This window comes from Zonotrichia leucophrys, chromosome 3 (assembly GCF_028769735.1).
Source record: "Zonotrichia leucophrys gambelii isolate GWCS_2022_RI chromosome 3, RI_Zleu_2.0, whole genome shotgun sequence".
Lineage (NCBI taxonomy): Eukaryota > Metazoa > Chordata > Aves > Passeriformes > Passerellidae > Zonotrichia > Zonotrichia leucophrys.
The window spans coordinates 6,503,169-6,530,196 of NC_088172.1; the positions used below are offsets into that span (position 1 = coordinate 6,503,169).

Below are 27,028 nucleotides of genomic sequence, written 5' to 3' on the forward strand. Positions count from 1 at the left end.
GCTTTGGGTTTAAAAGCCTTGCTAGCTGGAAATTCCTAAAGAGTGATTGTATAGAGGGAGCCTGGAACTGCACAGGATTTAACATTGGCACATCCTTTTGAAAACTGAATTGCTGTTTCCAGGCTTGGAAGCTACAGCTCTAGGATTATTTTAACCTTGTCTTGCCAGTAAACAAACTCCAGCTCTAAACATCATACCTGATTTCCTGCTTTGTGTATAACTTAGGAAGCTTGCATTCTGGAAATGTGGAACTCTTTACTCTACAGCTTTGTTATGTCTTTCTGGCAGCATATTTCTTCAACAGTATTCCATAAAGGAATGAAGCTTGCCCACGACTGCTAAGTAAGGAGCAGTCTTTTGAGGTTCATAGTGTGGCACAGTCCATGTGGTCATGGAAAGTTTTGTTCCTTGTGCCTGGGTGTGGGATAGAATTAGAGCCTTTTCTGTAGAGTATTTTTATATACCATGAACTCTGCAAAGATACAGCAAATATCTGTATTTACTCTTAATGAGGAGGATGGGATGAAAAGCTCTCTGAACCAGCCTTTGTTCCCCACGTTTACATTTTTGAATAATTTAAGCAAACTGTAGAAGCAAAAGGTCTCCACAAACTGCTGGAATGTGCTTTTGGCTCTGAGTTACCAAAGGTCTGCCAGAAAGTCTTTCTGCATAGAATTCCAAATGTGAATTTTGTGCAAATGTATGTATTTTGGATGCCTGTGATCATGTAATTTCAGCAGAGAAGTTGATCACTGAAAAGGTTAAAACACTCCTAGGAATGGAACTTAAATGCAAAACCACCCTTACTGGTTTCTGTCCTTTGCATCTACCACAGTGCTTATATTTAAATATATGTATCCAAGAATCTGACCCCTTGGGATATTTCTTCTATTTAGCCTGTGCAACCATCCTAACTGGACAGGAGCTCTTGAGCACACCATTCTTGATTTTTCTTTTTTAATTTGTTGATGGTTTATATTGGCATCCTTCATTTTGCATTTCATTTTCCTATGTAGCAGTGAAAGTTGTTTTAATAATAATTCCAAGCTCTTATTTAGTGGCCTTCAGTCTTAGCATTTGATGAAATGCCTTTATTCCTTTATATTAATAAATTTAGGAAAAAGGAGATGACCTAGTGGTCTCAAATTCACACAGTTACCCATTGTCTGTCAGAAAAATGTCCTGATGCTCTGACAACGAAGGCAGAGGTTTTTTCATTCTAAAATGTAACTTCAGCATTGTATTTGAAAGATTAGTTAGACTTTATTTATTAGTTAGACTAATTGACTTTATTTATTACTTAAACTTTTATTTATTAGTTAGACTAATAATGTATTAGAAAATAAGGGAAGGTATGTTGCACTTTGGCTTCCATCTTGGGCTGTATTGTGATCTTTTGCTGGGTTTTGAAGAGCTGTGATTTTTGGCACACCTTATGTCAATGATGCAAAGTCAACGAGAAACTTCTTGCTTGAATCCTCTCTTTGAGGGGGAGGTCCAACTCTGTCAAAGATGTGTTGGAGGAGGTTCAGGAAGTTCCAGCTTGTGAGACTGCATATCACCCCTGGTTTTTTTTTTTTATTTCCCTTGAACTGTGTGGGTTGTAGGAAAAGTGTGAGCTCGTGTTTTGGTTTATCTTGCTGAACTGAACAGCTGCCAAAGAGTGATGCTGCTCTGTTTCCTTTTAGCCTCTTCCCAAGGCCAAACCACACCTTTGCATTGTTTCTCTTACCTTGATCCCAGAACGAGTGCTGATTTGGAAAATCCATTCAACTTTCCCATCCAGTGTAAGACTTTGTAAGAAGGATTAATTTGGATCATCTTGCTAAGTTGCTGCACAATCACACAGCTGTTGTGTGAGAGAACAGAGAGAACATAAGTTCCTGGGATGGAGGGGAAGAAAGATTTCCATGTGTGGCCCTCATGCCCTCCCAACTCTTTAGGAGTGTCCCAGTGTTAAATCTGTGTCTGGTGTAACCTGTGTGTCATGAGCAGAAATGTAGATTGCATATACCATCTTGCTGATTGCTGTGATCCTTGTATGAATTTAGAGTTTGGATTAATCTAGGTATTATTAAAGGTTTCTGTACTTTGTGCGCTCTGAGCATCTTGGGATCTCTAGCTGGTCAGTGACCCTGAGATATGTCAGAAAGTCTCTTTTCCCAGCCTGGCGGTCAAAGAAGGAGTCACAGCTCTTCATTTCTCGGTTTCAAGGTCTTATCTATAAAATTCTTTCTCTTGTCCAGCCAAGGTCCACTGAGCAGCACAGTCAGAGGCACTCTGCCTGCCCCCGGGGCAGTCTTATCTTTTTATACTAAAACCTACGTGCACAATATTTACAATTGTTTCCAATACCTGTCACCTATGTTAGACAGTGAGCTTCTACTCTAAACCAATCTAAAAGTGCCAATATCACAGCAGAAGATGGAGGCCAAGAAGAAGGAGAAAGGCTGAGTACACCCCAATTTCTCCATCTTGTCCCCTGAACCCCCATTCCAAAAACCCCAAAAACATCTGTTTTTCACCCTGTGATAAATTCACTATCATTCTACTTAAACTGTCGTGGCTTGTAATTCTTCATATAAGGTTGGTAATTGTTTTTTCCAAGGGCTCAATCAAAGTTACAGGGGTCTGGGGCTCTGTGCCAAGGTCTCTGAGCCCCCTGGGCAGGGGCTCTAGCCCTCCAGGGCAGCCAGAGGAATTTCCTGGGTTCCAACATGAGCACAGAACTCTGCAAGCTGGGAAGGAGATGTGCATCCTGCTGCTGGAGCAGCGACTGGGATTGTGTCTGACTCCAGGTGTCTGTCCTAGCTGTGTGTCTGCTTCAGGTGTCTCTTCAATTACAGACTGTGTATGTTGTGTGCTTGGAGGCACAGCCTTTCATGATGCTTTCTTAAAGCACCTCTTTGGTACCCCATGTGCAGATTTGAGTGTCCCAGAACATTTTTCATTTCGGCTCAGGTAAACGGTCTCTTTTTAGAATGAGAATGTTGCCACTGTGATTTTTGAACAGTTTTATAAGTCCTAAGGGTACTGCACACAATGATTAAAAAACTGCTTCCTCTCACAAAATTGCCAAGTAGCATGAATTTGTTGGACAGTAGACTTGTAAATACAAAATTTTACTGAATCAGTCACATTATTTATTATTTTATTGTTATCTGGCTTTATTTGATATTCAAAGCTCTGGTTAATAAATTAGGCACCCTGTTGTGCCTTGTTTGGGTAGCCAAAGATGTAATTGATTTGAAAATTTGAGGTACTTTTTGGTTTTTTTTCCAATTGAGTTTATTTCTGGTTCTTTGGAGCCATTCTGCCTTTAAACAGCTTATTAGTCATTTTGCCACTCAAAATCTGATTCCCTGTAATGAGCAGGGCCTTGCTCCATTTTTAAAGTTATTTCTGATGCTGCTGTGATAGATGAGAGGGAGATAAACTTATGTGCTGTAAAAGCAAACATGAGGCCTGTAAGAAACAGGTTGCAATTAATGTGATGCGCTTGATATTTGTAGTATATATACCTCACTGGTATTCCTGATGCTGTATGGGGATTAATGTCTTCAAATTCAGGAGACCAAGGAACTTGAACAGGTTTGCCTGTGTTCTAGAAGGGTGTGTGTTGGTGTATTCAAAGGACAGCTGCACTCTTGTAAAAATGAAACCATCCCCGAGATGGTGAGACCAGGAACAGGTCTTACCAGAGTAACTAAAGCCTAGGAGAAGCAGGAATTGGCTGCATGTGGTGCTGAAACAAAAGACTACCTGAATATTACAGAATATTTTACAGAATATTTCTGTCTTGAACAGGATAAGGGTTCACTCAGGAAGGGAGGGGAGCATGGAGCATCCGAGTTGAGAGCAAAACCACCAGTGCAAATTTATAATCCTGATTTTCAAACTTACTCATACTGCACTATGTGTTAAACATCATGGAAGTGGAGAGATGCTTGGGTAGGAACATGACCTCAAAGAGAGATATTTGAGGGTAAGACCCAAGAAATGGGTTGTTCATCAGTAACAAAGTTAGGAGGGCTGGGAGCATTAGGCAGGGGAGATGTGAGGTTAAGGTGTGTTGGTTTGGGAGTTTTTCTTTCTTCCAGCAGATGTCAATATGTTTTCCTTGTATTTTAAAGAACCAAATGACAATTTTTGTATAACAGTATAAAAAGAAAAAGGATTTCAACTTCAAAACTGCAGTTGCAAGATGTTTCTTGTTAAGAGCATTGCTTGCTGTAATTCTTGTCAGAACTATAAAAATAAGGCTGTGATCATGACTGATTGAATCCTTCTCTTTTGTAAAGAGATAGTGAACATGAAGCAAATTTAAATGTTAAGTTTAATGTGTTAAGTTTAGTGTCGTAAGTGTTTTGTGGCTCTCATGAGACCAAGCTATTGAGATCAGTGGAAATTCTAGGAAGATGTATTAATTGTTTCAACATTTCCGCAATCTTTTTCTTGAAAAAAATTCCATTTTGCTTTATCTTTCAGCTGTGAAATATAATTTAGGGTTTTGGGACTACTTTGTAATTCATGTTTAGTGTATCATTCTGCATCTTACTCCTTCTGTATTGTAATTTTTTTTTTTTTTTTGAATACTGAGAAGTGTGTCAATTGAGTACTTGCTTTGGGATTTTGGACTCCCTTCTGGTTTTGAACTATTTGTTCCTGTAAAATTCACCCTGACTCCTGCATAAATAGTTCTGAAGTTAAAAGTCAAAATAATTTTCCATTTAACCTGTTTAAACTTTGCATTCCTTTAGGTTTGGACTCAGCAGGATCGTCAGTGCATCCTCAATACTTTCGCGCAGCTGTTGCTGGATAAAGAATGTACCCTATTGATCGGCCGCCAGCTTCGGCCCATCCTGCTCGATTTGTTGGAGAGGAATGCAGAAGCTATCAAAGCTGGAGGCCAAATCAACCACGATCGGCATGAAAGGCTCTGTGTAGCAATGAGCAAGCTGCTTGCTGACCACCCTGATGTTATGCCGTGAGTATTGGGATGTCAATGTTTGAACTTAGGAAGTGTTACAGCCTGCCTCTGGAGGTAGGGTAAACCAGGTTTTTGTTAATAGATGAATTGGGATGGGTTAGAGAGAAGGACACTGACTGACTGGTGTTTTTATATTTTAGAGCTGGTGTTTATTACTGGTGTTCTGTTTATTTTAGAAACATTTGGTTGCAATGGAGAGGAGATATGTAGCCGTTTTGGTTATTACTTGTAGAAATACAACAATATATAAGCATAAAAAATAACATTTAAGGAAATGAATAAGGGAAACAAAAGAAAGAGGATAAGAACAGAAAGATGTCACTACCCATGGTGCCAGTGGTGAGACTTGCTTGTTGCAGTTTCGGTGTCCATTGGTCCAAGTGATGGTGGAAGTGTTGATCCATCATGAGGTGGGAGAAGCCCATGGAATACAAAATTTGTTGGGTTAACAAACAAACAGGTTCAGGTGGGAAGGCCCAGGTACCTCCCCTGGTGGGGGAGAGTTTTAGCTGCTGTGGATCGTGACCAGTTCTCTGATGGAAGTTCCTAAAAGTGAACCTGGGGGCACTTAGGGGTCTTTGATTCATGACTCCTCCCAAGACATGGCTGCTGCCTCTAAGGTAGCTGAGCCAGTTATGCCCCATCAGAAGGGATGAGAGCCTTCAGTGTGAATGTCCTGGTATTTTCCCCGAGGGGAGCTTTCACACCTGAGCCACTCCTGTAAGGGAGGACATTGTCATGATAAAAAGCATTATCCAACCTTGCAGGATTTGCTTCTTACTGGTCTCTTCCGGATGTGGCCCAAACCCCTGCTTGTAGCCGTGGGTGATGGGTGCTCAGCCCCTCTCCCCTGGGCTGTGACCCTGCACATCCTCAGCAAAGCACTGATGCTTTTGCAAATGGGCAATTGTTTGAGTCATCATTAACCATTAACATTGCAGTTCACATTTCATCCAGGCAGTACGTGCTTGTTACTGTTCCCTGGTGAAGAGAGGTAGTGTCAGGATTTGAATTGTCTCCCACAGTAACACGGAAATAATTAAGTAAATACAAGTCTCAAATACAGTTTGTTTTAATTAAATCATGTTGTGAAATGCAATTTGACTTTCACCTGTGATCCACAGAAAAGCAAAATAGCTTGACAATAGTTCACAACCAAAATCTCTGAGTTTAATATCAGATGTCTAGGCTGGTAGAATATAAAGTTGCCTAAGTAGGAATCTGTATTACTTTTTCAGTAAACAAGAGCAGTCAGAGAGTTTTCACCAAAGGCAGTACTGTTTCCCCTTGTTAATTAAGTGATGATTTCTAATAAGGCGATGTGTGTGTTGTCAGCTGATTGCTGAAGTGGTTGTCTTTCCCATGTGTGGATGAAGTTAATTACAGGCTTAGTTCTTAGTACTGTCAATTACTGTTTTAGGACCTGTGCCCTGACGTCTTTATTAGTGTCTGGTTTTCTTTCTTCTGACTTACATGTTTGTGTTGTCTTTCTCTCTCACTCTCTTCTAAAGATTTGCTTTAAGATACTTTAAAACTACATCGCCAGTTTTCCAGCGGCTTTTCCTGCAGAGCTCAGATGCAAGCACAGTCCGGTATGGGCGCAGGCGAATGAAGCTGCGGGACCTTATGGAGGCTGCCTACAGGTTTTTACAGAAGGAGCCCTCGGTTTTCCGGGAGCTGTGGGACTGGAGCGTGTGTGTTCCGCTCCTGAGGAGCCATGACACTTTAGTCCGGTGGTGAGTTAAAACCTCCAAATCTTCTTCATTGAATAGATGTATCTGCGTCTTGAATTGTAATTAAAAATGTTCACATGCAGTAGAAAGTGTTTTCAAGTAATACCAGCAATCCATACCAGTGGTATCTGTGTTTGTACTTCTTAACTGACCTTTTGAAAGCTGTAGTGATCTATCACAAGGTGAATTTCTGACTAGCACTTAGTAGTGCTTAAAGCTGTGGTCTAGAGAATCTTCCCAATTATTTCAGTTTACCCAAGATGGTTCTTTTTTCAGTTTTTGTGTGTTGATTTCTCAGCAGCTGTAAAATGTAGCTTGTTTAAGCTGCACCTTGTATTGGCCTTGTTACAGGTTTTGTGTGGGATTTTGGTCAGATGTTTCATGTTAGGTGTCTGCCTGCAGGCCTTCAGCCTAATCACATGCTCAACCTTATTTAGTATTGTTAGTGTTTTTTATTTTTAAAAAGATGTTTAATAGTCTTCACTTTTTAAAACATAAATTCTGAATTCATAATTTCAGTAAGGTGTATAATTTAGGAAGGGCAGAACCAAGACTGTTGTCAAATCTATCAGTCATTTATGAAGCTCTTCAAAATGACATAGTGTCAGAAAATGAGAGCACTTGCAATTCATTGAGTAGAATTGGTTTATCTGGTGTTCAACCAATAGTCTTAAGTAAGTGAATGAGCTGACTCTTAAACATTTATCCTGAAACAATCTTCTGCCTTTCCCCCATCTCTTCCTTCCCCTGATCATGCTCCTTGAAAACTTAGTTATTGGAAGTTAAAAACAGTATTATAATGAACGAGGACTGGTTTATGATTTATATTAAATGTTCCTTTGTTGCAAGACAGCTTTATCAAGTCACGACTTGGGAGTTGTTGGCTTCTCTAGGCATTTAGAATTGATTTCATTGCATTAAGTTTACCTTAGAAATAGCATAAAGTGCAGTTTTGGAAGGGAAATAGTAGGAGGAAAAAAAATGGGCAGAGATGACTTCATTTTCCTTATCTCATATGTTAGCCTTCATTTATTTAGGAAAGTGCATTCCGTTATTATATTTCTGCTGATAATTCGGTTCTTCAGAGAAATGTTAGCTAATTGGGGAATAAATTACAACTGTGCCATGACAGAATTGCTTTCCTCAGTTCTGAGATATTTGTCTAATCTGAAAGAATGTTAAGCATAGTGCTAAAATAATTTCTATGAATAAAGTTTTCTGCACGTTTTTCCAAACTTGATGTTTTGTTATGCGACTGACAGTTGTCAAACTACATTCCTTAAAACTGTTTTGGCATATTTTGTTCTAAATGTAATTTTTAGGTATACTTCCAACTGTCTTGCTCTGGTTACATGCATGAGCGATGAGCATAAATTATCTTTCCTGAAGAAGATATTCAATCCTGAGGAGCTGATACATTTCAGACTGAAGTAAGGACTTCAAAAATCTTGAACATTATTTGTTTTTCTTTATGGCTTTCTGCTGAGTTAATAAACATGGGTTTCACAGGTTGCTAGAAGAATCTCAGCTGCAGAATGTGGAACAAGCCTTAGTTTTGGCTAATCCAGACTCCTCATTTTGGCAAAAGGAGAAAGAACCACGCCATACACAGGGACACGTTGTGTCGGGCGACCTCTCTGCACGTGTAGTAGCTGTCTGTGGCATTGTGCTGCCCAGACTACAGCATGTTTCTGAAGAGCAGGTATGTAATCTACAGTTCAATCTGTACAGTTTTGTTTTAGGAATTTCTAAGTACAGTGAACTGACTTTATTTCCTGATTGGATGGTATTGAGATGCTGTGAGTATCTTTATCTTTCTCAGTGTGTGCTTTAAACTAGTGTTGCATAATTCTGGTGCCACACAGAAACTCTGCCGTGGAGTGAAGCAGTGAAGGAACAATAGTGCTGTTCATTTTACCTTCATGTAGCAGTTTGTACAAACATACTACAAAAGAATATTCAGCCTAACATAGTAACTTCAGTCTCACTTGGGGTGGCAATCCATAGCTGACTAAAGCAGGATCTGGAACAATTGCGTTTACCCGCATTGATGTTGGGGGTTTTGTGCTCTACAGGCATCTTGTATGCAGCCTTTCTCCAGACATATGCTCAGTTCTTCTATGAAAAGAAGAAAACAAGGCTGCTGTTTAAATTCTTCTGTAAGTCAGAGAAAGGGGAAAGGAAGTGAGCAAGAATTTACTGTCATCACTTGAGAAAGTGTAATGTAGACTATAGTGCCTTATGGAAGCCCATCGGAGGCATAAACGTTTTTAAACAAACAGTATTTGACCTTTTTTCTTCTAAATTGCTATTTAACTTGAGCTGGTCAGATCCCTCTTTGTAGCTACAGCCAGTATTCCTGGCTGTTTTTCTCCTTTAGGTATCAGTTTTAGCTCTTAGCTGAGTTCTTTTGTTTAATTCTGTAACAATGATCTACAACAGAGAGAAAGAAATTAATGAAGAGTACCAGTGTCCAGAATTATTTGAGTGGCTGAAGCAAGGAAAGAGGATTTTCCCTCCAAATTCCTCTTTTCCCCATGCTGTTTTTCTCCCCGCTTCTGTTTTTCAATTCAGTGTTTTCTGGCCTTGAGGGATTTTCTATAGGCTTGTGAGAGAGTGGTTTGGAGTTCACTGTAGCAGGGGAAGCTGTAGAGCTCTTTAAGGAGATTCTTACTCCCATGGCAGCATCACAGCTGCTGCAGCTCTGCTGAAGCCAGGCCATGCTATAAACTGGACTACTGGAGGAATACTCTTTTATCTCTGAGGGAGGGGAGAACTTCCCTGAAAGGAATGCTTTTATTTTTTAATAGCCACAGGTATTCCACTGATCTGGTCTACAGTGTGGTTCCAGTTACAATAGGGAGGTTCCAGTGACAGCTTAGGAGGTCTGATGAAGGCATAGGAGCAAACAGTGAGGGGAAGCAGTTTCTCTTGTTTCCAGAGAAGTACATCAAGCTGTATCTGGAAAAAGGTCAGACTTAAATACAAGACACTTGTTTCTATGCTCTGATTTCCTTCCTCTGAGCTTTTTGGCACAAAGCACTAATTTTTGTGCCATATATAGATAGGTGACTAGAGCCAGAATATTTGGAGACTATCCGTGGCATTGATTAATTACCATTCCATAAACTGAATTCATTTCATTTTGAATAAAATGAAAATGTTATTGAATATAACTTTTTTTCATTCACTGAGTTTAATGATCTTATGCTTTGGCCTCTACGGAAAGAAGTAAATACTCACATTTATCCATTTAATATTCATATTTGCATCATTTGAATGCAGCTGCTGTTTGATTTATCCTGTGATTTGGATCCATTCCAATGACCTAATTTCACTCATATTGCAAATTGTATTTGATTGACATGAGTTATGACTGAATAGTTACTGTGCCTGTGCTGACAACTTAGTGTGAATTCCCCTTGGCATCTGGTTGTATGTATACTTTTTATTAAGTGTTTCACCTGTAATAGCTTTTGGATGAAATCTGTTTTGGTATCTGTTAATAGATACAACTTTAGACTCCTTTATTTTATTTTATATGCAGATCTGCAGGCCAAAATTTTTCTTGTTTTAGACTCACTTTCCTAATTGTTCTGTGTGGTACAACTGTAATAAAAGAAACTTCAAGTGTAGTAACCCAAAATTTTATGTTTGAACAGGAAAATAACACCAGCAATTTTGTTTTGGTTGAATCTGCCTTCACAAATCTTCAAAACCTTGCTATTGCTGTATCATATCAGACTCCTGTTTTATTAGAAGGACCGATAGGATGTGGCAAAACTTCTTTAATTGAATATTTAGCAGCTGTTACAGGAAGAGCAAAACCTCCTCATATTTTGAAAGTTCAGCTTGGAGATCAAACTGATAGTAAGGTAACTGATGGATTTGTTTGGTGTTTGAATCATGTGACATAACTTTTACTTAAAGCATGTACTTAATTTTCTAATAATAAAATGTTTTCACCCAAGGACCGCAGTGCCCAGCTCTTTGGTACTTGTCTTAATATTGGTGAGAATGAATAAATAAACAGGAAAAATAACTGATTTTTTCCAGTAGGTTTTAAATTCTTTGCATAATTTTGCTAAACCTGAATCATTCAAATTATGTTTTATCAGGGTTTTTCTATGTGGAAGAGCACTATTGATTTTTTTTAATTTAAAAAAAATTATTTGTATTGGAAAAAGCAGGATTCTGGTGCCAAAGGTTGTGTGAACACTTATTTCAGTTTAAGTGAGCAAATGTTAGTTTAATCTGATGCCTTTTTTTGTGATATAAAAGTGAGATACAGTAAGATACTGGGATGTTGAGGTGATTTGCAGTTACATATTAATGATTAAGCTCTACCTGTAGATAATTTTATGTACTTCTTGTTTTTCATACAGAATTTTGGAGCTTGAGTTATGTTGTTTGGCACAATTTATTTTTAGTTTTTGAAAGTAGTTAGTATCTACCAGAAGTTATCAGAAGGTTTTTATTAGCATCCATAAGCACCTTTCTATGCTTGCATGGAGCACCTGGTTTCACCATCTCACAGAATGTATCTTCTCATATACAAGAGTAAGGCCACCATATTTAAGAAAAAGTGGTGAGGTTCAAGGTATAAAATATGTAGCAGTAAAATCACAAACTCAATTTTTAAAGCAGTGCTTACACTGAAGTTACAGTTTGAGAGAAAAGAAGAACTTTGACTGGATTTGACCTTGAAATAACTTGCCTTATAGTTCTGTTTGCTACCTTAGTCACAGACTTTTCAAAAACATAAACTAAAGCTTGGTGTGACCCTAGACAGTTTTCTGTGTTACTTTAGATTGCTTACAAATTAGGGTGGCACAGCTCATAAATTCACTTCCAACTTCCAATACCTGGTTTGTTTTAATAATTAAGTTTCAGTAAAATTGCCACCGGAGGCGGGAAACTTTTCTTCTTATTTAAAAAAAGTGCACTGCTGGGCACAGATAGCCAGATTGTTTAGTGAGGTAGAGTTAAAGTGTCACTTCTGTCCCAACTTTGGTCATTTTTGCCATCCTTTCCCCTGGGGAGGCCGTGCCCAGGTTTCTATGTGCCTGTTTCTGTCACAGACGCTGCTGGGGATGTATCGGTGCACAGATGTACCCGGGGAGTTTGTGTGGCAGCCTGGCACCTTGACACAAGCTGTCACCAAAGGTCACTGGATACTCCTGGAGGATATTGATTATGCTCCTCTGGATGTGGTATGTAGCTCTGTGTTTGCTTTAAGGTACTGCTCTTACTGCCCATGATGGCAGTTTTGGGAGTCTGATCACCTCCAGGGGTCTGGAGCAGCACGCTGAAAATGCTGCTGCTTTAGAAGGGCTTAGAAAGAATTCACCTGTCTTGGTTCATGTGTTTGCACACCTCATTAGTTTTTGTCTTTGTTGCAGAGTAGTCATGACCCTGACACTGATCACAGATTTCACTCTGAAAACTGGAGTTGACACTGATAATGTGTCTGATAACGTGTCTATTTAATAGTGTTTTGGTGTTTGAAACCAAATGTGGCCCTAAACACCACAGAATATTGTCAATATATGAGGCTTAGGACTTTTTTTGTTTGTGTGCCCTTTTTTCCCTTCCACATATTTTTCCTTACACATTTCTTCCATATTAAAAACGTGCTGTTGCACTAAGCATTATAAGCTTTAACAGATTTCCTGTTTTTTTAGCTCCAGAACAACTAGTTAGTCAGTCATCCTTGCCTCTTGAAGTAATGGCTACTGAAAACAAGTCATTTGCAAGCATGGTGTGATAGAGATGCTTTGCTGCATAGGCCTCTTGGGCATTCTGCTGGTTGTTTCCTTTCATATCTGTTCCATAAAGCATCCTTTATATGACTGAATAACCTGTCAGTTTGTTTATTATGTTCTAGGCTTTCTGGTATAGAAATAGAAAATTTATAAGAAAGCAAATGGAGCTTGTATGAATAGACAGTTCACTGCTAGGAGGTTGTGCACTTATTTGCTTCTGTGGATTTATCTCAGTGCACTCATGATGAGCATACCCTGAGTATTATCCTGCATTCACCAAATCCCTTTCTTCAGTCCTCCCTGCAGGCATCCTGTCTGCTTTCTCCATATCAAAGGATTTCTGTGTGCTCCCTGTGTGCTGAGGGGTTGGTGTGGTCATACCTCCCTCCTTTCTTTCCACCACCATTACTGTCCCTCCCCAGGGAAGGGTAGGTATTATGAATAGGTACCAAACTCTCCTGGGGTAGCAGTGTATACACTGAAAAAGGATTATGGTTAAGAATGACATCCTTGAGGCGCAGGTTATTTTTGTTCAGGCAGATAAACAAAATAAAGCTTCTGATTTGAATGTGTCCAATAAATAATTTGATAATTTAACAATTAATAGTTTTGATTTGGACTTGAAGTTTACTGGCTGCCATTTCCATTGTCTTACCATTAAATTTGAATACAGGAGAAAAAAAGGTAAGTAAACGTTACACCTTTGGCTTCCGCTGCTGGTTAAAATTGCTGGGAACTCTGCAATTCCTGGTAGCATCACTTGGAAGTGTATCTCTGGAAATAGCAGTTGCTGGCAATGTAATGGTGCTCACTGGCATTGCTCCAGCATCTCGAGTGTGAAATAAGTGTGGATGGTTGTGCTGTCTGTTAGTGTCACCAAAAAAAAAAAAAGTTTTATAATTTTTCTTTTTCTCTCCAGATCTCTGTGCTGATTCCACTTTTGGAGAAAAGAGAGTTACTGATACCTGGTCGTGGTGACTGTTTAAAAGTAGCACCAGGATTCCAATTTTTTGCAACCAGGAGGTAGGTTTGTAAACTTAAATGAGATCCTACAGGTATCCCATGGGAATCCTATTTTTAAGTCCATGGTGATTTTTACAGGGTACCTTTATAGGAGTATTCTAGCAATTTCCAGTTAACAAGCAATATAAATCATAGAAACTGTGAATTTTTTTTTTCCACTTGAAGGCAGCCTTGGGGTGAATCCCAATCTTTGTACAGAAAAATAGCTTCAGCAAGGCTGAAGAAATGAACCTTGCTAGGAGGAACCCTACAAAACCAACCCATCACCAAGACAAAATACCACTCCTAGGAATGTGTGAAACAGGTTTATTATTGATAGTTATCAAAGTTGTGTGTCAGTATAGGTGTTTGTGATGTTTTCTAACCAGAGAAAGATACAATATGCTCTGCCTGATTGTTTCACTGTAGTAGTGGCTCCTGCCTTGGATGTCAAAATGACTTTTTATATAGGAAAATGTAATATTTGTATCAAGGTTAAAGACTAGGAGGTCTGTATGGGGAATGACAGTTACATGGTTTTCAAATGTTTTGTAGTTTATTTCAAAGCCTTTAACAAATTTCCCTGATTTTTTCTTACTTCCATAAATTTGTTTTTCTGATCAATTTTTTCTGGAATTGAGTCTTCTGTATTCCACTCCTTTGGTTGCCTCATTTCATAAGAATTTTAATTTCTTTTGCATGGTTGTCGTGGTTTAACCTTGGTCAGCAACTAAGCACCAAACAGGCACTGGCTCACTCCCCTGCAGCAGGATGGGGGAGGGAGTTGGAAGAGGAAAAGTGGGAAAAGTCATGGATTGAGATAGAGTTTAGATAAAGCAAAAGCTTTCCACACAAACAAAGAGACAGACCCAGTCACTCTGAGCATCCCCACCCTTCCTCCTTCTTCCCACAGCTGTGTATGCTGGGCACTGCTGATATGGAATATGGGATAGCCTTGAGGTCATTTGGGAATCCGGTATGGAATATCCTGGTGGGATATTCAGTTGGGATCAGCTCTCCTGGCCATGTCCCATCCCAGCTCCCTGTGTTCCCTCACCCCCCTCTGCTGGGTGGTGCTGGTGCTTTCCTGAGGAGCAGGAAAAGCCTTGCCTCTCTGGAAGCCCTGCTCAGGGGTAACTTAGACACCCCTGCATTATCAGCACTGCTTGGGTCACAAATGTAAAACACAGCCCCACACCAGCTACTATGGAGAAATTTAACTCTGTCCCAGCCAAAACCAGCACATCAGTCAACAGTTTGTATAGCAGCAAATTATAATTTTCATTAGGCTTGTTAGGGTAGATTCTGTAAATCTGTTGCAGTTTACAGCTGGGAAATAGTATTTAACAATTGAAACAAAACACAATACAACAAAGAAGAAAAAATTTAATGAAAACCCACCAGAAAACAAAAGCCAAACCACAACCCCAAATCTAATGCTTTGCATGTGCAAGGCTACTTCTTACATGCTGCATAGTTATTTCTGTAGTAAAAGAACAAAGAGAATGAAATAGATGATGGAAAGAGCTGAGTCTGGAGGACAAGGAAGAAGAATTGTGAAACACTGTGGAGGGGACAGTGCTGAAGATGCTTTTTCTGCACCTCTGCAATAAGATCACAGATCCTTTAAGGTTCTTCACAGGCCACTTGTGTCAGGTTTCTCCCTTTACAAAAGATCTTGTATATTGCTTCTGACAGACAACTGACAGTAAGTTGAGTCTTTCTGAAAGTACCTCATGGATGTTTTGGCATCTAGGAAGAAAAAACGCTGTGCTAACAATTAATTTGGAAAGCATGGATAGGCAAGGTGGAGTACATGACAGTACAGTGACAAACAGTGTCATTTATGCCTGTTGCATTGTGCTGTAGCAGCTGTATGTGCCATGTTCTTTGATGCACAGAAATGCACTGAAAAGGCTGAATTCTTCAGCCACACTCAACATGCTGTGTTTCTTCATTGTTGTTTTGATTTAGGATATTCAGCTGTGGTGGAGGTTGGTACAGGCAGCAAAGCAGCCATGCTGCTCTTCTGGACAAATACTGGACCAAAATTCATCTGGATAACATGAGCAAAGGAGAGCTCAAGGAGGTATGGGGGTGTGTTGCTGCATTGTGGCATGTGAATAATTGTTTCATCTTAGGGTAATAAATGGTTTTCAGTAGTTAATTGAATCCTTATTTATCTTCAAGTTCTACAATAGACCCTTACAATTTCAGCTTTGTGCTGCCAATTTTGAAGTAAACAGGCAGTTTGTCAGGAAAATTTGAAGTGAATTGAACCAAGATTCCTGGAACTTGCCTTGACAGACACAATTGTGCTTTGTGTGGGTCTAAGAATCAAGTTACTTTGCTGCTTATTAGCCCACAGGGACTTGAAAGCAGAGAGAAATAGCAAAAAAGAAAATTGAGTTTAATTTGGTGTTCTAAGCTTTAAGCTGAAAAATAGTTGGTCAGTTGTCAGGTAAAATAACTGCTTCTGTTAACATCTTTCTTTTGTTAGCATCTCTAGGAGGTGTTTGCTCTGTGTAATTCTTCAGAAGATTAAAACAGCCTAGGGCTCCTATGAAAATTCAATTCTCTGGAGATTCTCCTTGTGATACAGAGCTCAAAACCGGATCTGATTCTAGAAGAACCTTGGCTGAGGGAAAACGTAGTGAAGAGTCTCTAGCAGAAGAGTTGGGGAGAAAGTTCTGAATTTTCTAGAATGGAGAAGACAGTTTTTTCAGTAGAATTCATTCACTCCTTTGATCTCATTCAGCAGCCAGCACAATTATAGGTGGCCTTAAACATCTGTGAGGTTTTTTTCCTTTCTTGTCATTTGTCAGCTAATTGGTAGGAGTGGGGCAAGAACAACTACAAAAACCTTATGAAAAAACAGAACTTGAGTGTTAGCTGTGTCTCTTAGCACCAGGTTCTTTTTATTCTTTTCCTGCAACTTTGTAGCTTAAGTCACAAAAATGTATAAACTAAGCATTAAGATGCCCCAATAGTATACCCACTTGCTTGCCTTGAAAAAAGTCTCATGTTGTTAATCTTAAAAGTCTCTCTGGCAGGGTAGGATCAGTTTTCCTGGCCTGTATCTGTGAAAAGTAATTTTGAAAAACAATATTTTGGTTGGCAAGCTTTAGTGGGGAGAACAAAGCTGAAAGGAAATTACAAAAGAAAAATTATCCCCTTAACATGCCTTTGTCAGCACAGTGAGTAGATAATTTGAATGCAATTTGAATGCAATATGAATTTAGTCAGTAAAAGGATGGGAGGTAAGGACTTCTGTTACCAGTTGTAAACTGGTCATGATTTGGGTTCAGATAAGATTGAATGTACTTTTTTTTTCTTCCTGTTGCTATTTGTGCAAATGTATTAAATGATCTGGAGCAGAGCTGAGCTGGAAAAGTTTGTTTTTGACATCAAAATCAGTATCATAGTAGTTATAATTTCTGATTTCTTCAGGTGAGAGATTTCAGGACAGCAGTTTCATATTGCTTGCTAGCTATATCTATTGAAGCATCTCCCAGTAAAAACTGGGGTGCTGTTGGTTTCTTTCCAGTATGGATGGGTTTGTTGTTTTCTTGTTTTATTTCATTTTTTTTCTTTTTTTTTGTTTCTGGTTTCAGATCCTCCAAAGGAGATACCCCAACCTTGCTCTTGTGACAGATCACTTGCTAGACATTTTCATTGACCTTGCAGGAGACAAGTATCAGGCACCAGAAAACAGTGCTGCTGGCTCCAGTCATGTGCCAGAAGCAGCATCAGATTCGAGATCAGAACATAAAAAACCAAGTCTGGAAGGACGAGAACTATCTCTAAGGTTGTCTTTTCTTATATGTTTTTTGGAAGCCAGCTAGCTACAGAGATAGAAGGGTTTATTTTTGTTATTTTTTTTAACTTTTTAGAAAGAATGGTAATAGCTTAATAATTAAATGTGAAAAACTGGGAAATAGATTTTTTGTTTTAAATAATGATTAATATATCATTTAAAGAAGCTAAACTCATTCTGGATTATTTAAACTTCTTTGCTAACTTACTTTTTGGGTGGCATGGGGGAATGTGTGGGTTCTGTCATATGCAGTGCTTTGTTGGCATCAGGCCATTTGAATTTATTCTTAATTATTGTTAACACAAGATATTGGTACTAGTTAAGAACTGGAAGATGCTTATGATGTTATCTCAGTAGCTAGAAAATAACATTTTCAGTAACTGAGTATATTATCTTGATTATTTCATGCTGAACACTCAGCATTATAACTTAAGGTGACTGAGAATAACTGTATCTGTAATGTACTGTTAATTTCAGAAAGTCTGTGATGAAATGTAGTTTGATGCTGAATTATTTCTTCCTCTCCTACCAAATGTCAGTTCTACTCATCTGGAATTTCTGTAACCAGTAGTGCTTTGTAAATTAGTTAGTAAATGCTAGGTGTGGGTAGTACCTGATATTTGTGTAGAGCAAAAGAATGTCAGTTTTTTCTAGAACAAAGTTTCCTTTTCTTGCCTTTTGGAGGATCTTGTTGTTGGTAAGGAATCTGTATCTTGAAAAAATAGGGGGGTTGGACCTTTCTGGATTCTTTAATACCTTTGACTTTTACAGTTAAAGTTATGATTTAATGGGAGTATGTATGATCTGTTTATAAGCAATGTTGGTCTGTGCTCAGCTGCTTCTCAGAATTATTGTCCTTTGTGTCTTCCCGTGTACAACTTGCACAACAACTACACGTGCAAGTGCCACAAGATGATGTCATGACCTAAGCTGAACATGAAAGAAGATGCTGTCTATTTTGGCATATTTGTACCCAATCTTTTTGGTTTTTCTTTTTAGAGACCTACTGAATTGGTGCAGCAGGATTGCTTGCAACTTTGACAGTAATTCTTCAACCACAGCAGTGAATATTTTTCAGGAGGTGCGGTAAGACTTGATGCGGAAATTGATCCCAAATTCTGTTGATGTCTCACAAAATCCTCTCTTTGGGAATGTGAGATGGGAATTTGTTTGGTTTTGTTTTGAAGCAATTGGACTGTAGTTGGAATGTTTGTGATCTCTCTGATCAGAACCTTTTGTTGCTACTAGGAAAGTTGTTTGCAGTAAGATGCTAAAAGAAATTTGTGCTGTCGTACAAACCGCATGGTGGGAAATAATTGTAACTGATACAAGCTGGGATTGCGTGTGGCAGAAACCTTTCTTTTTCTTGTAATATGGGGCTGCTTTTCTTCTTACCTACTCATCAGGTTACAGTATAGGTTGAGGACTTTTTGGGTGTGCATCTGTCAGAGGCAGTTTTGAGATGTGAGATCTTACAATGTTACTTCCATCTCCATTTTGGTCCATTAGTCTAAAAACAGCTTTTGTGGTTGAGCATTGAAAAGTTTTTATTTTTGGTGTAAACCCACTACGTTACAGAGTTTAGAAGTTCTTATTGCATCTTTTTGAACTCTGTTGTTTGACTCCATCATAGGACAGTGAAATAGTTTTATTTGCAATGGTTGACTTGGATTTGGGTTCGTTTAGATTAAGATGGTGCTTTGTCAGATAAAATCATACAAAATTAGTTTTCAAGAAGTTGGTTTTCCTCTTGACAGGCACTGGACTGTTTCACAGCCATGTTGTCCAATCAAGGGAGCAGACAGAAAATGGCAAAAGTTATTGGAAGTTACCTAAACATTTCAAAAAAAAAGGTATGGTGAGCTACAATTAACATGATCTTTATTGGTAGTATTCTATAGCTTGCAATTTTTCTATGATTAATTGAAATACATTACACTATTTCTTATTTAAATTATGCTCACTTTTCCATCCCAAACAGGTTTTTTTGCTTTCTGTTCCATCCCAGGATCTGTTTTTCTCCTATTTTATGTTCAGCTGTGTTTGTTTTTTCTCTGAAAGTTCCCCACAACCTGTTTTAGAGCAAATGGCCTCAGGATGTAAAAGAAGGATTTCACAGCTGGAGCAGCATAGCTGCCTAAGCACATGATACCACTATATGCACAGGGTAGCAAAGAATGTGTTTTACTTAGATGGTTTACAGTGAATATTAAACTCTTAAACAGAGAGATCAGAGAGAAACATGATCTTTACTACTACTTGTTCTGTACTCACGATTACAAAATCAGCTGCCTCTCTGGAGCTGTATAAATGACAAAATTAAACTAAATCACTTCTTTGTCAACTATTTCTGACTGTAGAAAGAAGTCTGCAAAGCAAATTCTCTCTGTTGTTACTTTAAATTGACAGTTGTTACTTTAAGTTGACAGATGGATCCCTGACTCTTCTGTGGGTTTTTCTCTTTGTCCTTCTTTGTGTTATTTCATTACAGGAATGTATTATTCCCTGCAAGTGGCAAAATATCCTTGTTTACACAAAGGATTTTTTTTTAAGGGAGATTGTTTATTGTTAAAATAATTGTTCAAGTTTGTGTTGTTGAACTACCATGGAAGTAGGTGAAGTAGAAATACAGTGGCAAAGACTATTACCAAGTTATTAAGTTGAAAGTTTTTTGTATAGATAAAAACACTTCTAAGTCCTTCACTATTTTAGGTGATGATTATGTAAAACCTCCAAAATACAGAATTATGCTATTAAAAATTAACTTGCTGCAAAATAATACTGGTAGCATGGCATGGGTGTTGTGTGGTTACTGTGGTGGAAGCAACATTAGTATGGGAAATGCTGATGCTATTTTCACAGGTGGAGTTCTTCTGTGAACTCTATAAACCAGAAATTTCAATACGGGAGCAAGATGTCTCTGTCGGAAGAGTGAATCTTGTGAAGAAGCAGAACCAGGCTCTCACTGTTCAAAGGTAGAGTATCCTGTACTTTCCATGTGAGTTGAAATAAAATAGTCTTCAGGTCACAGGGTTTAAGGAAAATTCGAATTGGGTATTCTCATTCTAATGAAAGGAATGTGAGAGCTCTTTCCCTTGCAATCCAAGTTTTACCTTGTGTATTTTTAAGAGTGTCTGCATCATGCTTCTGGCAGCCAAAGCATGGAGATTTTCAGCTTCTCTGAACTAGAGCATCTTCAAAAGAGTGTGGATCCACAGCTGTTATAAAAAGATTGTGGTGGCTCTGCCTTGGTTGAGGGAGATTTTTGTATGCGTTGGTAAATTCATTGGCCAGGAAGTTATTTGGAAACTCTGAATTTTTAGGTTGTATCTTGAGAAAAATGAGTATCTTAGAAGAGTATCTTAGAACTATTTATTTTCTGACCTATATTAAAAAAGTCCTAAATCAAACCACTCCACAAAAAAAAATTAATAAAGGCAAAATTGAAATGAGCTTCTTGATAAATCTTAGTTTGAGTAACTTGCATTGTTTTTTCAGGGCAAAACATACCTTTGCTGCCACACGGCCATCTGCAGTACTGATTGAACAGCTTGCAGTGTGTGTTGTCAAAGGGGAGCCTGTGCTCCTGGTTGGTGAAACAGGAACTGGCAAAACCTCAGCAGTCCAGTACCTAGCTCATATTACAGGTAAATAATGTGTGAAAATTGTAACTTACATGAAGATAATGTGAAAAACAACAAACAAACAAGCCCACAAGTTGATGGTGCTTTTTCATCTCTGTTTCAAGGCCACCGTTTGAGGGTTGTCAACATGAACCAACAAAGTGACACAGCAGATCTCTTAGGGGGGTGAGTCTCTGACCGCTGTTTTGTCTGTTCTGCAGAACAAATGGGCAGTATCTGTTACCTAGTAGGATAAATGTCTTAATAAACATGTTTGCATGCAGAAACCTTCTTGTCATTGCTGAAGAGCAGAGCAGTTACACTGAATTGTGTGCAGAGCTGTGTGTGATGAAGTCATTCAAAAACACGGCCCAATGGCTTTAAAAATGCCTAAGCTGTTCAATATAAACCTGATGTAATATTCACTGGACAGATTGTTTGGTAGCACTACAAATATTTTACTTATCAGGGTGTTCCTGTCTTTACAAAAATCATCTCCTGGTGCATTAAAATATGTGCGATTCTATTAGTTCATTAGTTGAGTAAAAAACTTTAGAAACAAAGGTTCATCCATGCAGCTTATTGTTGTTTCCAGTAACTGGTTTTGGACTTGTTTTCTTTTTTAAGTTCACAGGTGACTGTGTCTCACATAAATAATTACTCTTTTGCTTCTCTTCAGTTACAAGCCTGTGGATAACAAGCTGATCTGGCTCCCTCTGCGAGAATCTTTTGAAGAACTCTTCTATCAGACATTCTCTAGGAAGAAAAATCAAACATTCTTGGGACACATTCAGACTTGCTACAGACAGAAACGTTGGCATGATCTGCTAAAACTAATGCAACATATTCATAAATCTGCTATTAATAAAGAAGTAAAAGAAAATGCATCTGGTAAGACTTCAGATGGATCAAACACACATTAATGCTAAACCATGCAGAGGGTAGATAAATACTGTTGAATTTTGTTTTTTTCATTTGGGTTTCTTTGAAGTTTAGGGTTTTTTTCCTTCCCCTGTATTACATCTTTTTTTTTCTGGTTTCGGGAAGTGCAATGTCAACATTGAAACAGACATTCAGAACACTGTTAGAACAGTGGTTGGGTTTTGTTTTATTTTGTTTCGGTTTTCCTTTTTCTAACTCATCTCTGCTGTTAGCTATGTCTGAGTGTGGAGATGTCTGCCCTGTGGTACCCTTGATATCTGGTCTCCACTCAGTACTTGTTTGCTGTGCTGGGGAGCAGTCCTGCTTGTTTGTGTGTCACTCTTCTATGTGAATGCATTCCCACTTTCAGCCCTGGAACCTGCCTGTGTCTCACAAATGTCCTTTTTAAGGAACAAAGCAAAACAACAATAACAGAACCAAACCCAAAGTAATAACTGTTGTAGGGTAGAAATTATTTTTAAGATCTTTCTTTTGCCTTGCTTCCTCTGTTAGTGATGCTGACTTTATTTTGTTCCAGTGCTTTATTTTGTTCCAGAGTGGTTTTATCTCCAAATAAGTTTTTCTTGTTTTATACTTCACAACCCATTTTGGGGCTGAGGCGATGTTGATGCTTTGCCTTGCTTGGAGTTGTTTCTGGTTCTAGACCAGCAGAACAAGTGAAATGGTAGCTTTCTTTCCATTTGGGCTAAATAAAAGTAATTACAAACTTTATCTCCACTCTTCTTTTAACTGGTTCTTCTGAATATGCAGAGATTAAAATAAGTGCCCCCAAATGTTTAAAAAAAACCAAAGAGTTAAAAAAATTCTTGCACTTATTGCAGGAATTGACAATCCTAAAATAAAGACAAGCTGAAATCTTGCAGCGTTTGTTAAGGAATTTTGATGTTGTATGTAGCTCAGGTAGGGATTTTAACAAATAACTGAAATCAGTGCTATAGTAAATTTTGTTTATCTGATAAGCAATAGTGTGTTAATTATTGATACTGAAGTGTTCATTATTAATCTGTTTTGTCATAAGGGTTAAAAATTTGGATTTTTTTTTGGCATGTCTCTTTCTGTCTTTGAAAATTAGACAGTAGTAACAGTCATGCTGGAACAATGTGCAATATAGGTATTTGTTCCTCATCTGGGAATAAATAGCAAATTATCTGAGCACTATTCACATATGGGCATAGTTAAATTTACAAAACAAAAAACCACGCATGCAGGAAACCAAATCAACAAGATTAAATTATTTTTTTAATTTGTGGTTTGTCATCTGAAGGACTTAACTTTTTTTGTTACTTGAGCTTACTGTTGTATCTCTCTGCCTGAAACAACTTGATAAAAAAAACTGTTGTGAAACATTTTTTGTGCTACTGTTCTGATGATACAAACTTAAAATTTGTTTTTCTTGCAGGCTTACCACTGAAGGAAAAGTGGGAGGCATTTGGTCTTAAACTGAATCATGCTCATCAACAGATGAAAATGACAGAAAATGCCCTTCTCTTTGCATTTGTTGAGGTATTTAGATATTTGCATTTTGATGCTAGAGGAATAAGGAGAAGTATTTAAAAGACTTTGCAATCAGTATTATATAAGTAGCTTCCTGGCAAGAACCTTGCTGTGAGGTAAAATGTGTGCCATGATAACTCCATGAAATCAAGCGTGCACATTCAAGGAAGCAGTGGTGAGATGGGCAGTGGAGACTGGTTTGTGCTAGCACATGAATTCAGTGCTGTATAACAGGAATTAGGACTGGTATGACAAAAATATCAGTATGTCATATCTTCTTTTTAATTCTAGGAGATTAGAAAAAACTTCTTGATCAGTCTCCTGTAAGTCTTGCTTCTGGCTAGGAATTCTTGTGAAGGATTTAATATTAAGAATCTGTGCTGTTTATCTAGAAGTGATGTTTCTAAATGTTTCAGACCTGTAATATGTTTTGAAGACATTATGTGTGATTAGGAAAAACCATGAGGTTTATTTATGCTTGTGTATTGTCAGCCCAATAATCTGAATATATTCTCTCAAATTTCATGTGAAGTGTGTGAAATGCTGACCAGTCCTCTATAGAAAAATGTATTTGTGAGTAGTTGGAGAACCTCTGACTTAATATAGTGTTAATTAGTAGGGTACAGATTCCTTAGGAGCATAATACTGCTTGTGTCCTTGGCTTTCTTTGGATTAACTTTATTGCCATGTGTTATTGCACCTATGCACCACAGTGCTAGATTGCACAAGAAAGGGATCCTAAATCTGCTGTATTTGAGCCAATCTAACTGGTAACTGGTACAATGGTATGATAACTATGTGACTTCAGTGACTGGCAAAATGATTGCTGTTATTGAGAGAGAGCAGTAAAACTGCTATTCCTGTAAAAGGTCTGGAATTGCCATTTGTTTAATCAAGCCATAGTTTGCACACCAAGTAATCCCAGTATCTGAGTGCTTCAGTTGACATTTCATTCCTGACAACATGATTAACAAATTCATCTTGCTTTTAGGGTACTTTGGCACAAGCAGTAAAAAAAGGAGAGTGGATTTTATTGGATGAGATTAACTTGGCTGCAGCAGAGACTTTGGAGTGCCTGAGTGGTTTATTGGAAGGATCATCTGGGTCACTGGTGTTACTGGACAGAGGAGACACAGGTTCTATTTCTGTGCTTGCTTATGCCTTATCTTGGAGCTCAGCTGAGTTCCCTATCCTATGTAGCTCAAAATGAGTTGAGATCATTTACCATTAAAATGAATGTGTGCACAAGAGAGCAATGTGCTCTTTGTAGATTTCATACATCTTTGCAAGTAGTCTGTTCTCAACAGCAGTGTGAGCACTGCTGTGTAGAAAGTTAACTCCCTTTAGAGATGTAAAGATAAAAAACTACAGTTGCTGAATGCTGCTCTCGAAAGCTACAGAGAGAGGCAGATGTTGTGTAAGCATCCCAGGCTTTATTTTCTTCTGGCTGAGGGAAGCACTGGCTATTGTTCTGAAAGAGGCAAAAGGAGTTCCAGGTTTAGGGCTGACATAATTTTTGAAACATTGTGTGTTGATACAACATCTTGCTACACACAAAAAAGTCAGTGTTTCACTTGCCTGTGGCTGTTGTGAAGATGCAGGTACTTCTGATAAAATCACATGGGATTATTCTCTGAAAATTCGTGATTTTTAAGGAAATGTAGTAGTGCAGCAATAGAAAGTTGCCTTAGATCAAATACACCATATTTAACATATAAATATCCTGTGTTTATCATGAACTTTGCCTTTTATTTCTGTTTTGCTTTAGAGCCTCTTGTCCGTCACCCTGATTTTCGCTTGTTTGCCTGCATGAATCCAGCTACAGATGTGGGAAAGAGAAATCTTCCTCTAGGAATAAGAAACAGGTAGGAAATAATGATTCTGGGACAAAATAGTCACTGTCTTTTTCAGAGTTTAATTAGTTTCAGGAATTGCCCAGTGAAGAATGCTTTATCTGAAGCCTGAGGATGCAAGTATGAACTCATTTACTACATGTGAGAGATGTATAGTGAAGGTTTCTCATGAAATAGAGTCAGCAAAATACTTGGAAGCAGCTGAGCCGTGAGCAAATGGTCTAGCAATAGTGTAGAGTGTTATCATTGGGAACAGGAAATTATTATTCCTCACATTGAAGCTGTCAGCACCTGGGAATGCTACTGCAGCATTTCCAGGTACTGCAGGATAATGCTAAAAGCATTATGTTCCTGATGGGAGTGAAAAAGACAGGTAAGTGCTTGGTGTCTGCTTAGCAGCCTTTCCCTTAACTTAGAAGTGTTGATGATCCTTGCAAAAAGCTGCATATCCAGTCTTGTTTACTCAAAATGAAGGTGATTTGCCTGGTGGCACCAAATATTTGATATGTGGTCTCAAGGCATTTAAACTGTGGCAAGGCAATCGGAATTGAGACAAATCCATTCTTCAGTACCATTACCTGTTCCTGTATGCACACATCTCCTCCTTGATGCAGTTCACTCATGACTGCCAAAAGTTGCATATGTAGTCCCTTCCTAGATTCATAAACACTGGGCAAGACTCTAGAGATGCACTAGCTATGTTTAACTAGTAATTTGTAGTTATTAGTGGCAAAGCAAGGTTTTATTGCTCTTGGCTCTCTTGCAGACTAGTGAAAGGAAAGAAAATGAGTGTAATGCAGAAGAAAAGAGATTTCAGCATCAGCATAATTTACTAAGTTTAAATGAATTTATATTTCTATTTGTCAAAAATACCTACTACTATTTGTCAAAAATAGCTACTGCTGTGTCAGTACTTTGTTGTTTAGGCCGTAACATTTGAGTATCTATTGCAAATTGTTTAAATTTGTAATTTAAATCACACTGTTCACTATCAGTCTAAGATGTTAAACTAATTCAGATAAATTACTTGAAAATATTAGTAATACCTTATCTTTCAACTGCTCTGCTTCTTGAGTCTGTCTGTAGGTTGGACAGTCTATAAGTCTGCAGCTTTAACTGTTTTTAATTTAAAATGTTATGTGCCATGAGATTTATATACAACATGATTTTTCCATATGGTCAGGTGTCTTAAGTGTTACGGATTGATTTGATTCTTGCAGGTTTACTGAACTTTATGTAGAAGAATTGAGAAATGAAGGAGACTTGCAAATTCTTATAATGGATTATCTGAGAAGCTTGAATGTGAGCAGAAATACAGTACAAGGAATTGTGAAGTAAGTTGACTGTAATCTTTTTAAATTCTTGATGAAATAAGTCACAAAAAATAAGTATGTGGTGATAGTCTGTGGTTAGCCTGCTTTGGGAAACACTGTAATGCTCTCCATGCAGCAGTTGGCATAGCTGTAGGAAACAGAAGAGTATAGACATCCATCTCTTTAATTCTGCGGGTTTCTGTATTTGTGGGAAGGAGATTTTAATTTTTTGAAACTCAGAATTGTTTTCTTGGTGGCACCAGTTATATAGCATTGTTGTTTCAGTCCTCTTTCATGTCTGGGAGACTACAATGGTTTGCTTCTGTAGATAATTCTGAAGAAAGTCTTGTGTGTTTGTCTAGAGTAACCTTTCTTTCCCCTAGTGTAAGGTGAACTATCTCATGTTTAGAATATTTGGAGTTTATAGTCACTCTCTGTATATCAAGCTCTGTCAGAAATATGGCTCTAAAAATACTCTGTTGCTGTGCTTCACTGA

The 27,028-nt window shown here is 38.2% G+C and overlaps 1 protein-coding gene across 2 annotated transcripts in view; it reads left to right on the forward strand.

Moving 5' to 3' along the window:
• MDN1 (midasin AAA ATPase 1) overlaps nt 1-27,028 on the forward strand; it is a 93,221-nt gene that overhangs the window by 1,397 nt on the left and 64,796 nt on the right. For both annotated transcript variants that reach the window (XM_064707293.1, XM_064707294.1), the window contains exons 2-20: nt 4,761-4,987; nt 6,502-6,726; nt 8,046-8,153; nt 8,233-8,425; nt 10,386-10,598; nt 11,805-11,936; nt 13,408-13,511; nt 15,465-15,579; nt 17,105-17,298; nt 18,307-18,388; nt 19,065-19,160; nt 20,170-20,282; nt 20,806-20,954; nt 21,056-21,116; nt 21,610-21,821; nt 23,272-23,375; nt 24,358-24,502; nt 25,135-25,231; nt 26,440-26,553. In XM_064707293.1, the coding sequence (XP_064563363.1) occupies nt 4,761-4,987; nt 6,502-6,726; nt 8,046-8,153; nt 8,233-8,425; nt 10,386-10,598; nt 11,805-11,936; nt 13,408-13,511; nt 15,465-15,579; nt 17,105-17,298; nt 18,307-18,388; nt 19,065-19,160; nt 20,170-20,282; nt 20,806-20,954; nt 21,056-21,116; nt 21,610-21,821; nt 23,272-23,375; nt 24,358-24,502; nt 25,135-25,231; nt 26,440-26,553 (2,684 nt within the window). The remainder of the gene's footprint in view (nt 1-4,760; nt 4,988-6,501; nt 6,727-8,045; nt 8,154-8,232; nt 8,426-10,385; nt 10,599-11,804; nt 11,937-13,407; nt 13,512-15,464; nt 15,580-17,104; nt 17,299-18,306; nt 18,389-19,064; nt 19,161-20,169; nt 20,283-20,805; nt 20,955-21,055; nt 21,117-21,609; nt 21,822-23,271; nt 23,376-24,357; nt 24,503-25,134; nt 25,232-26,439; nt 26,554-27,028) is intronic.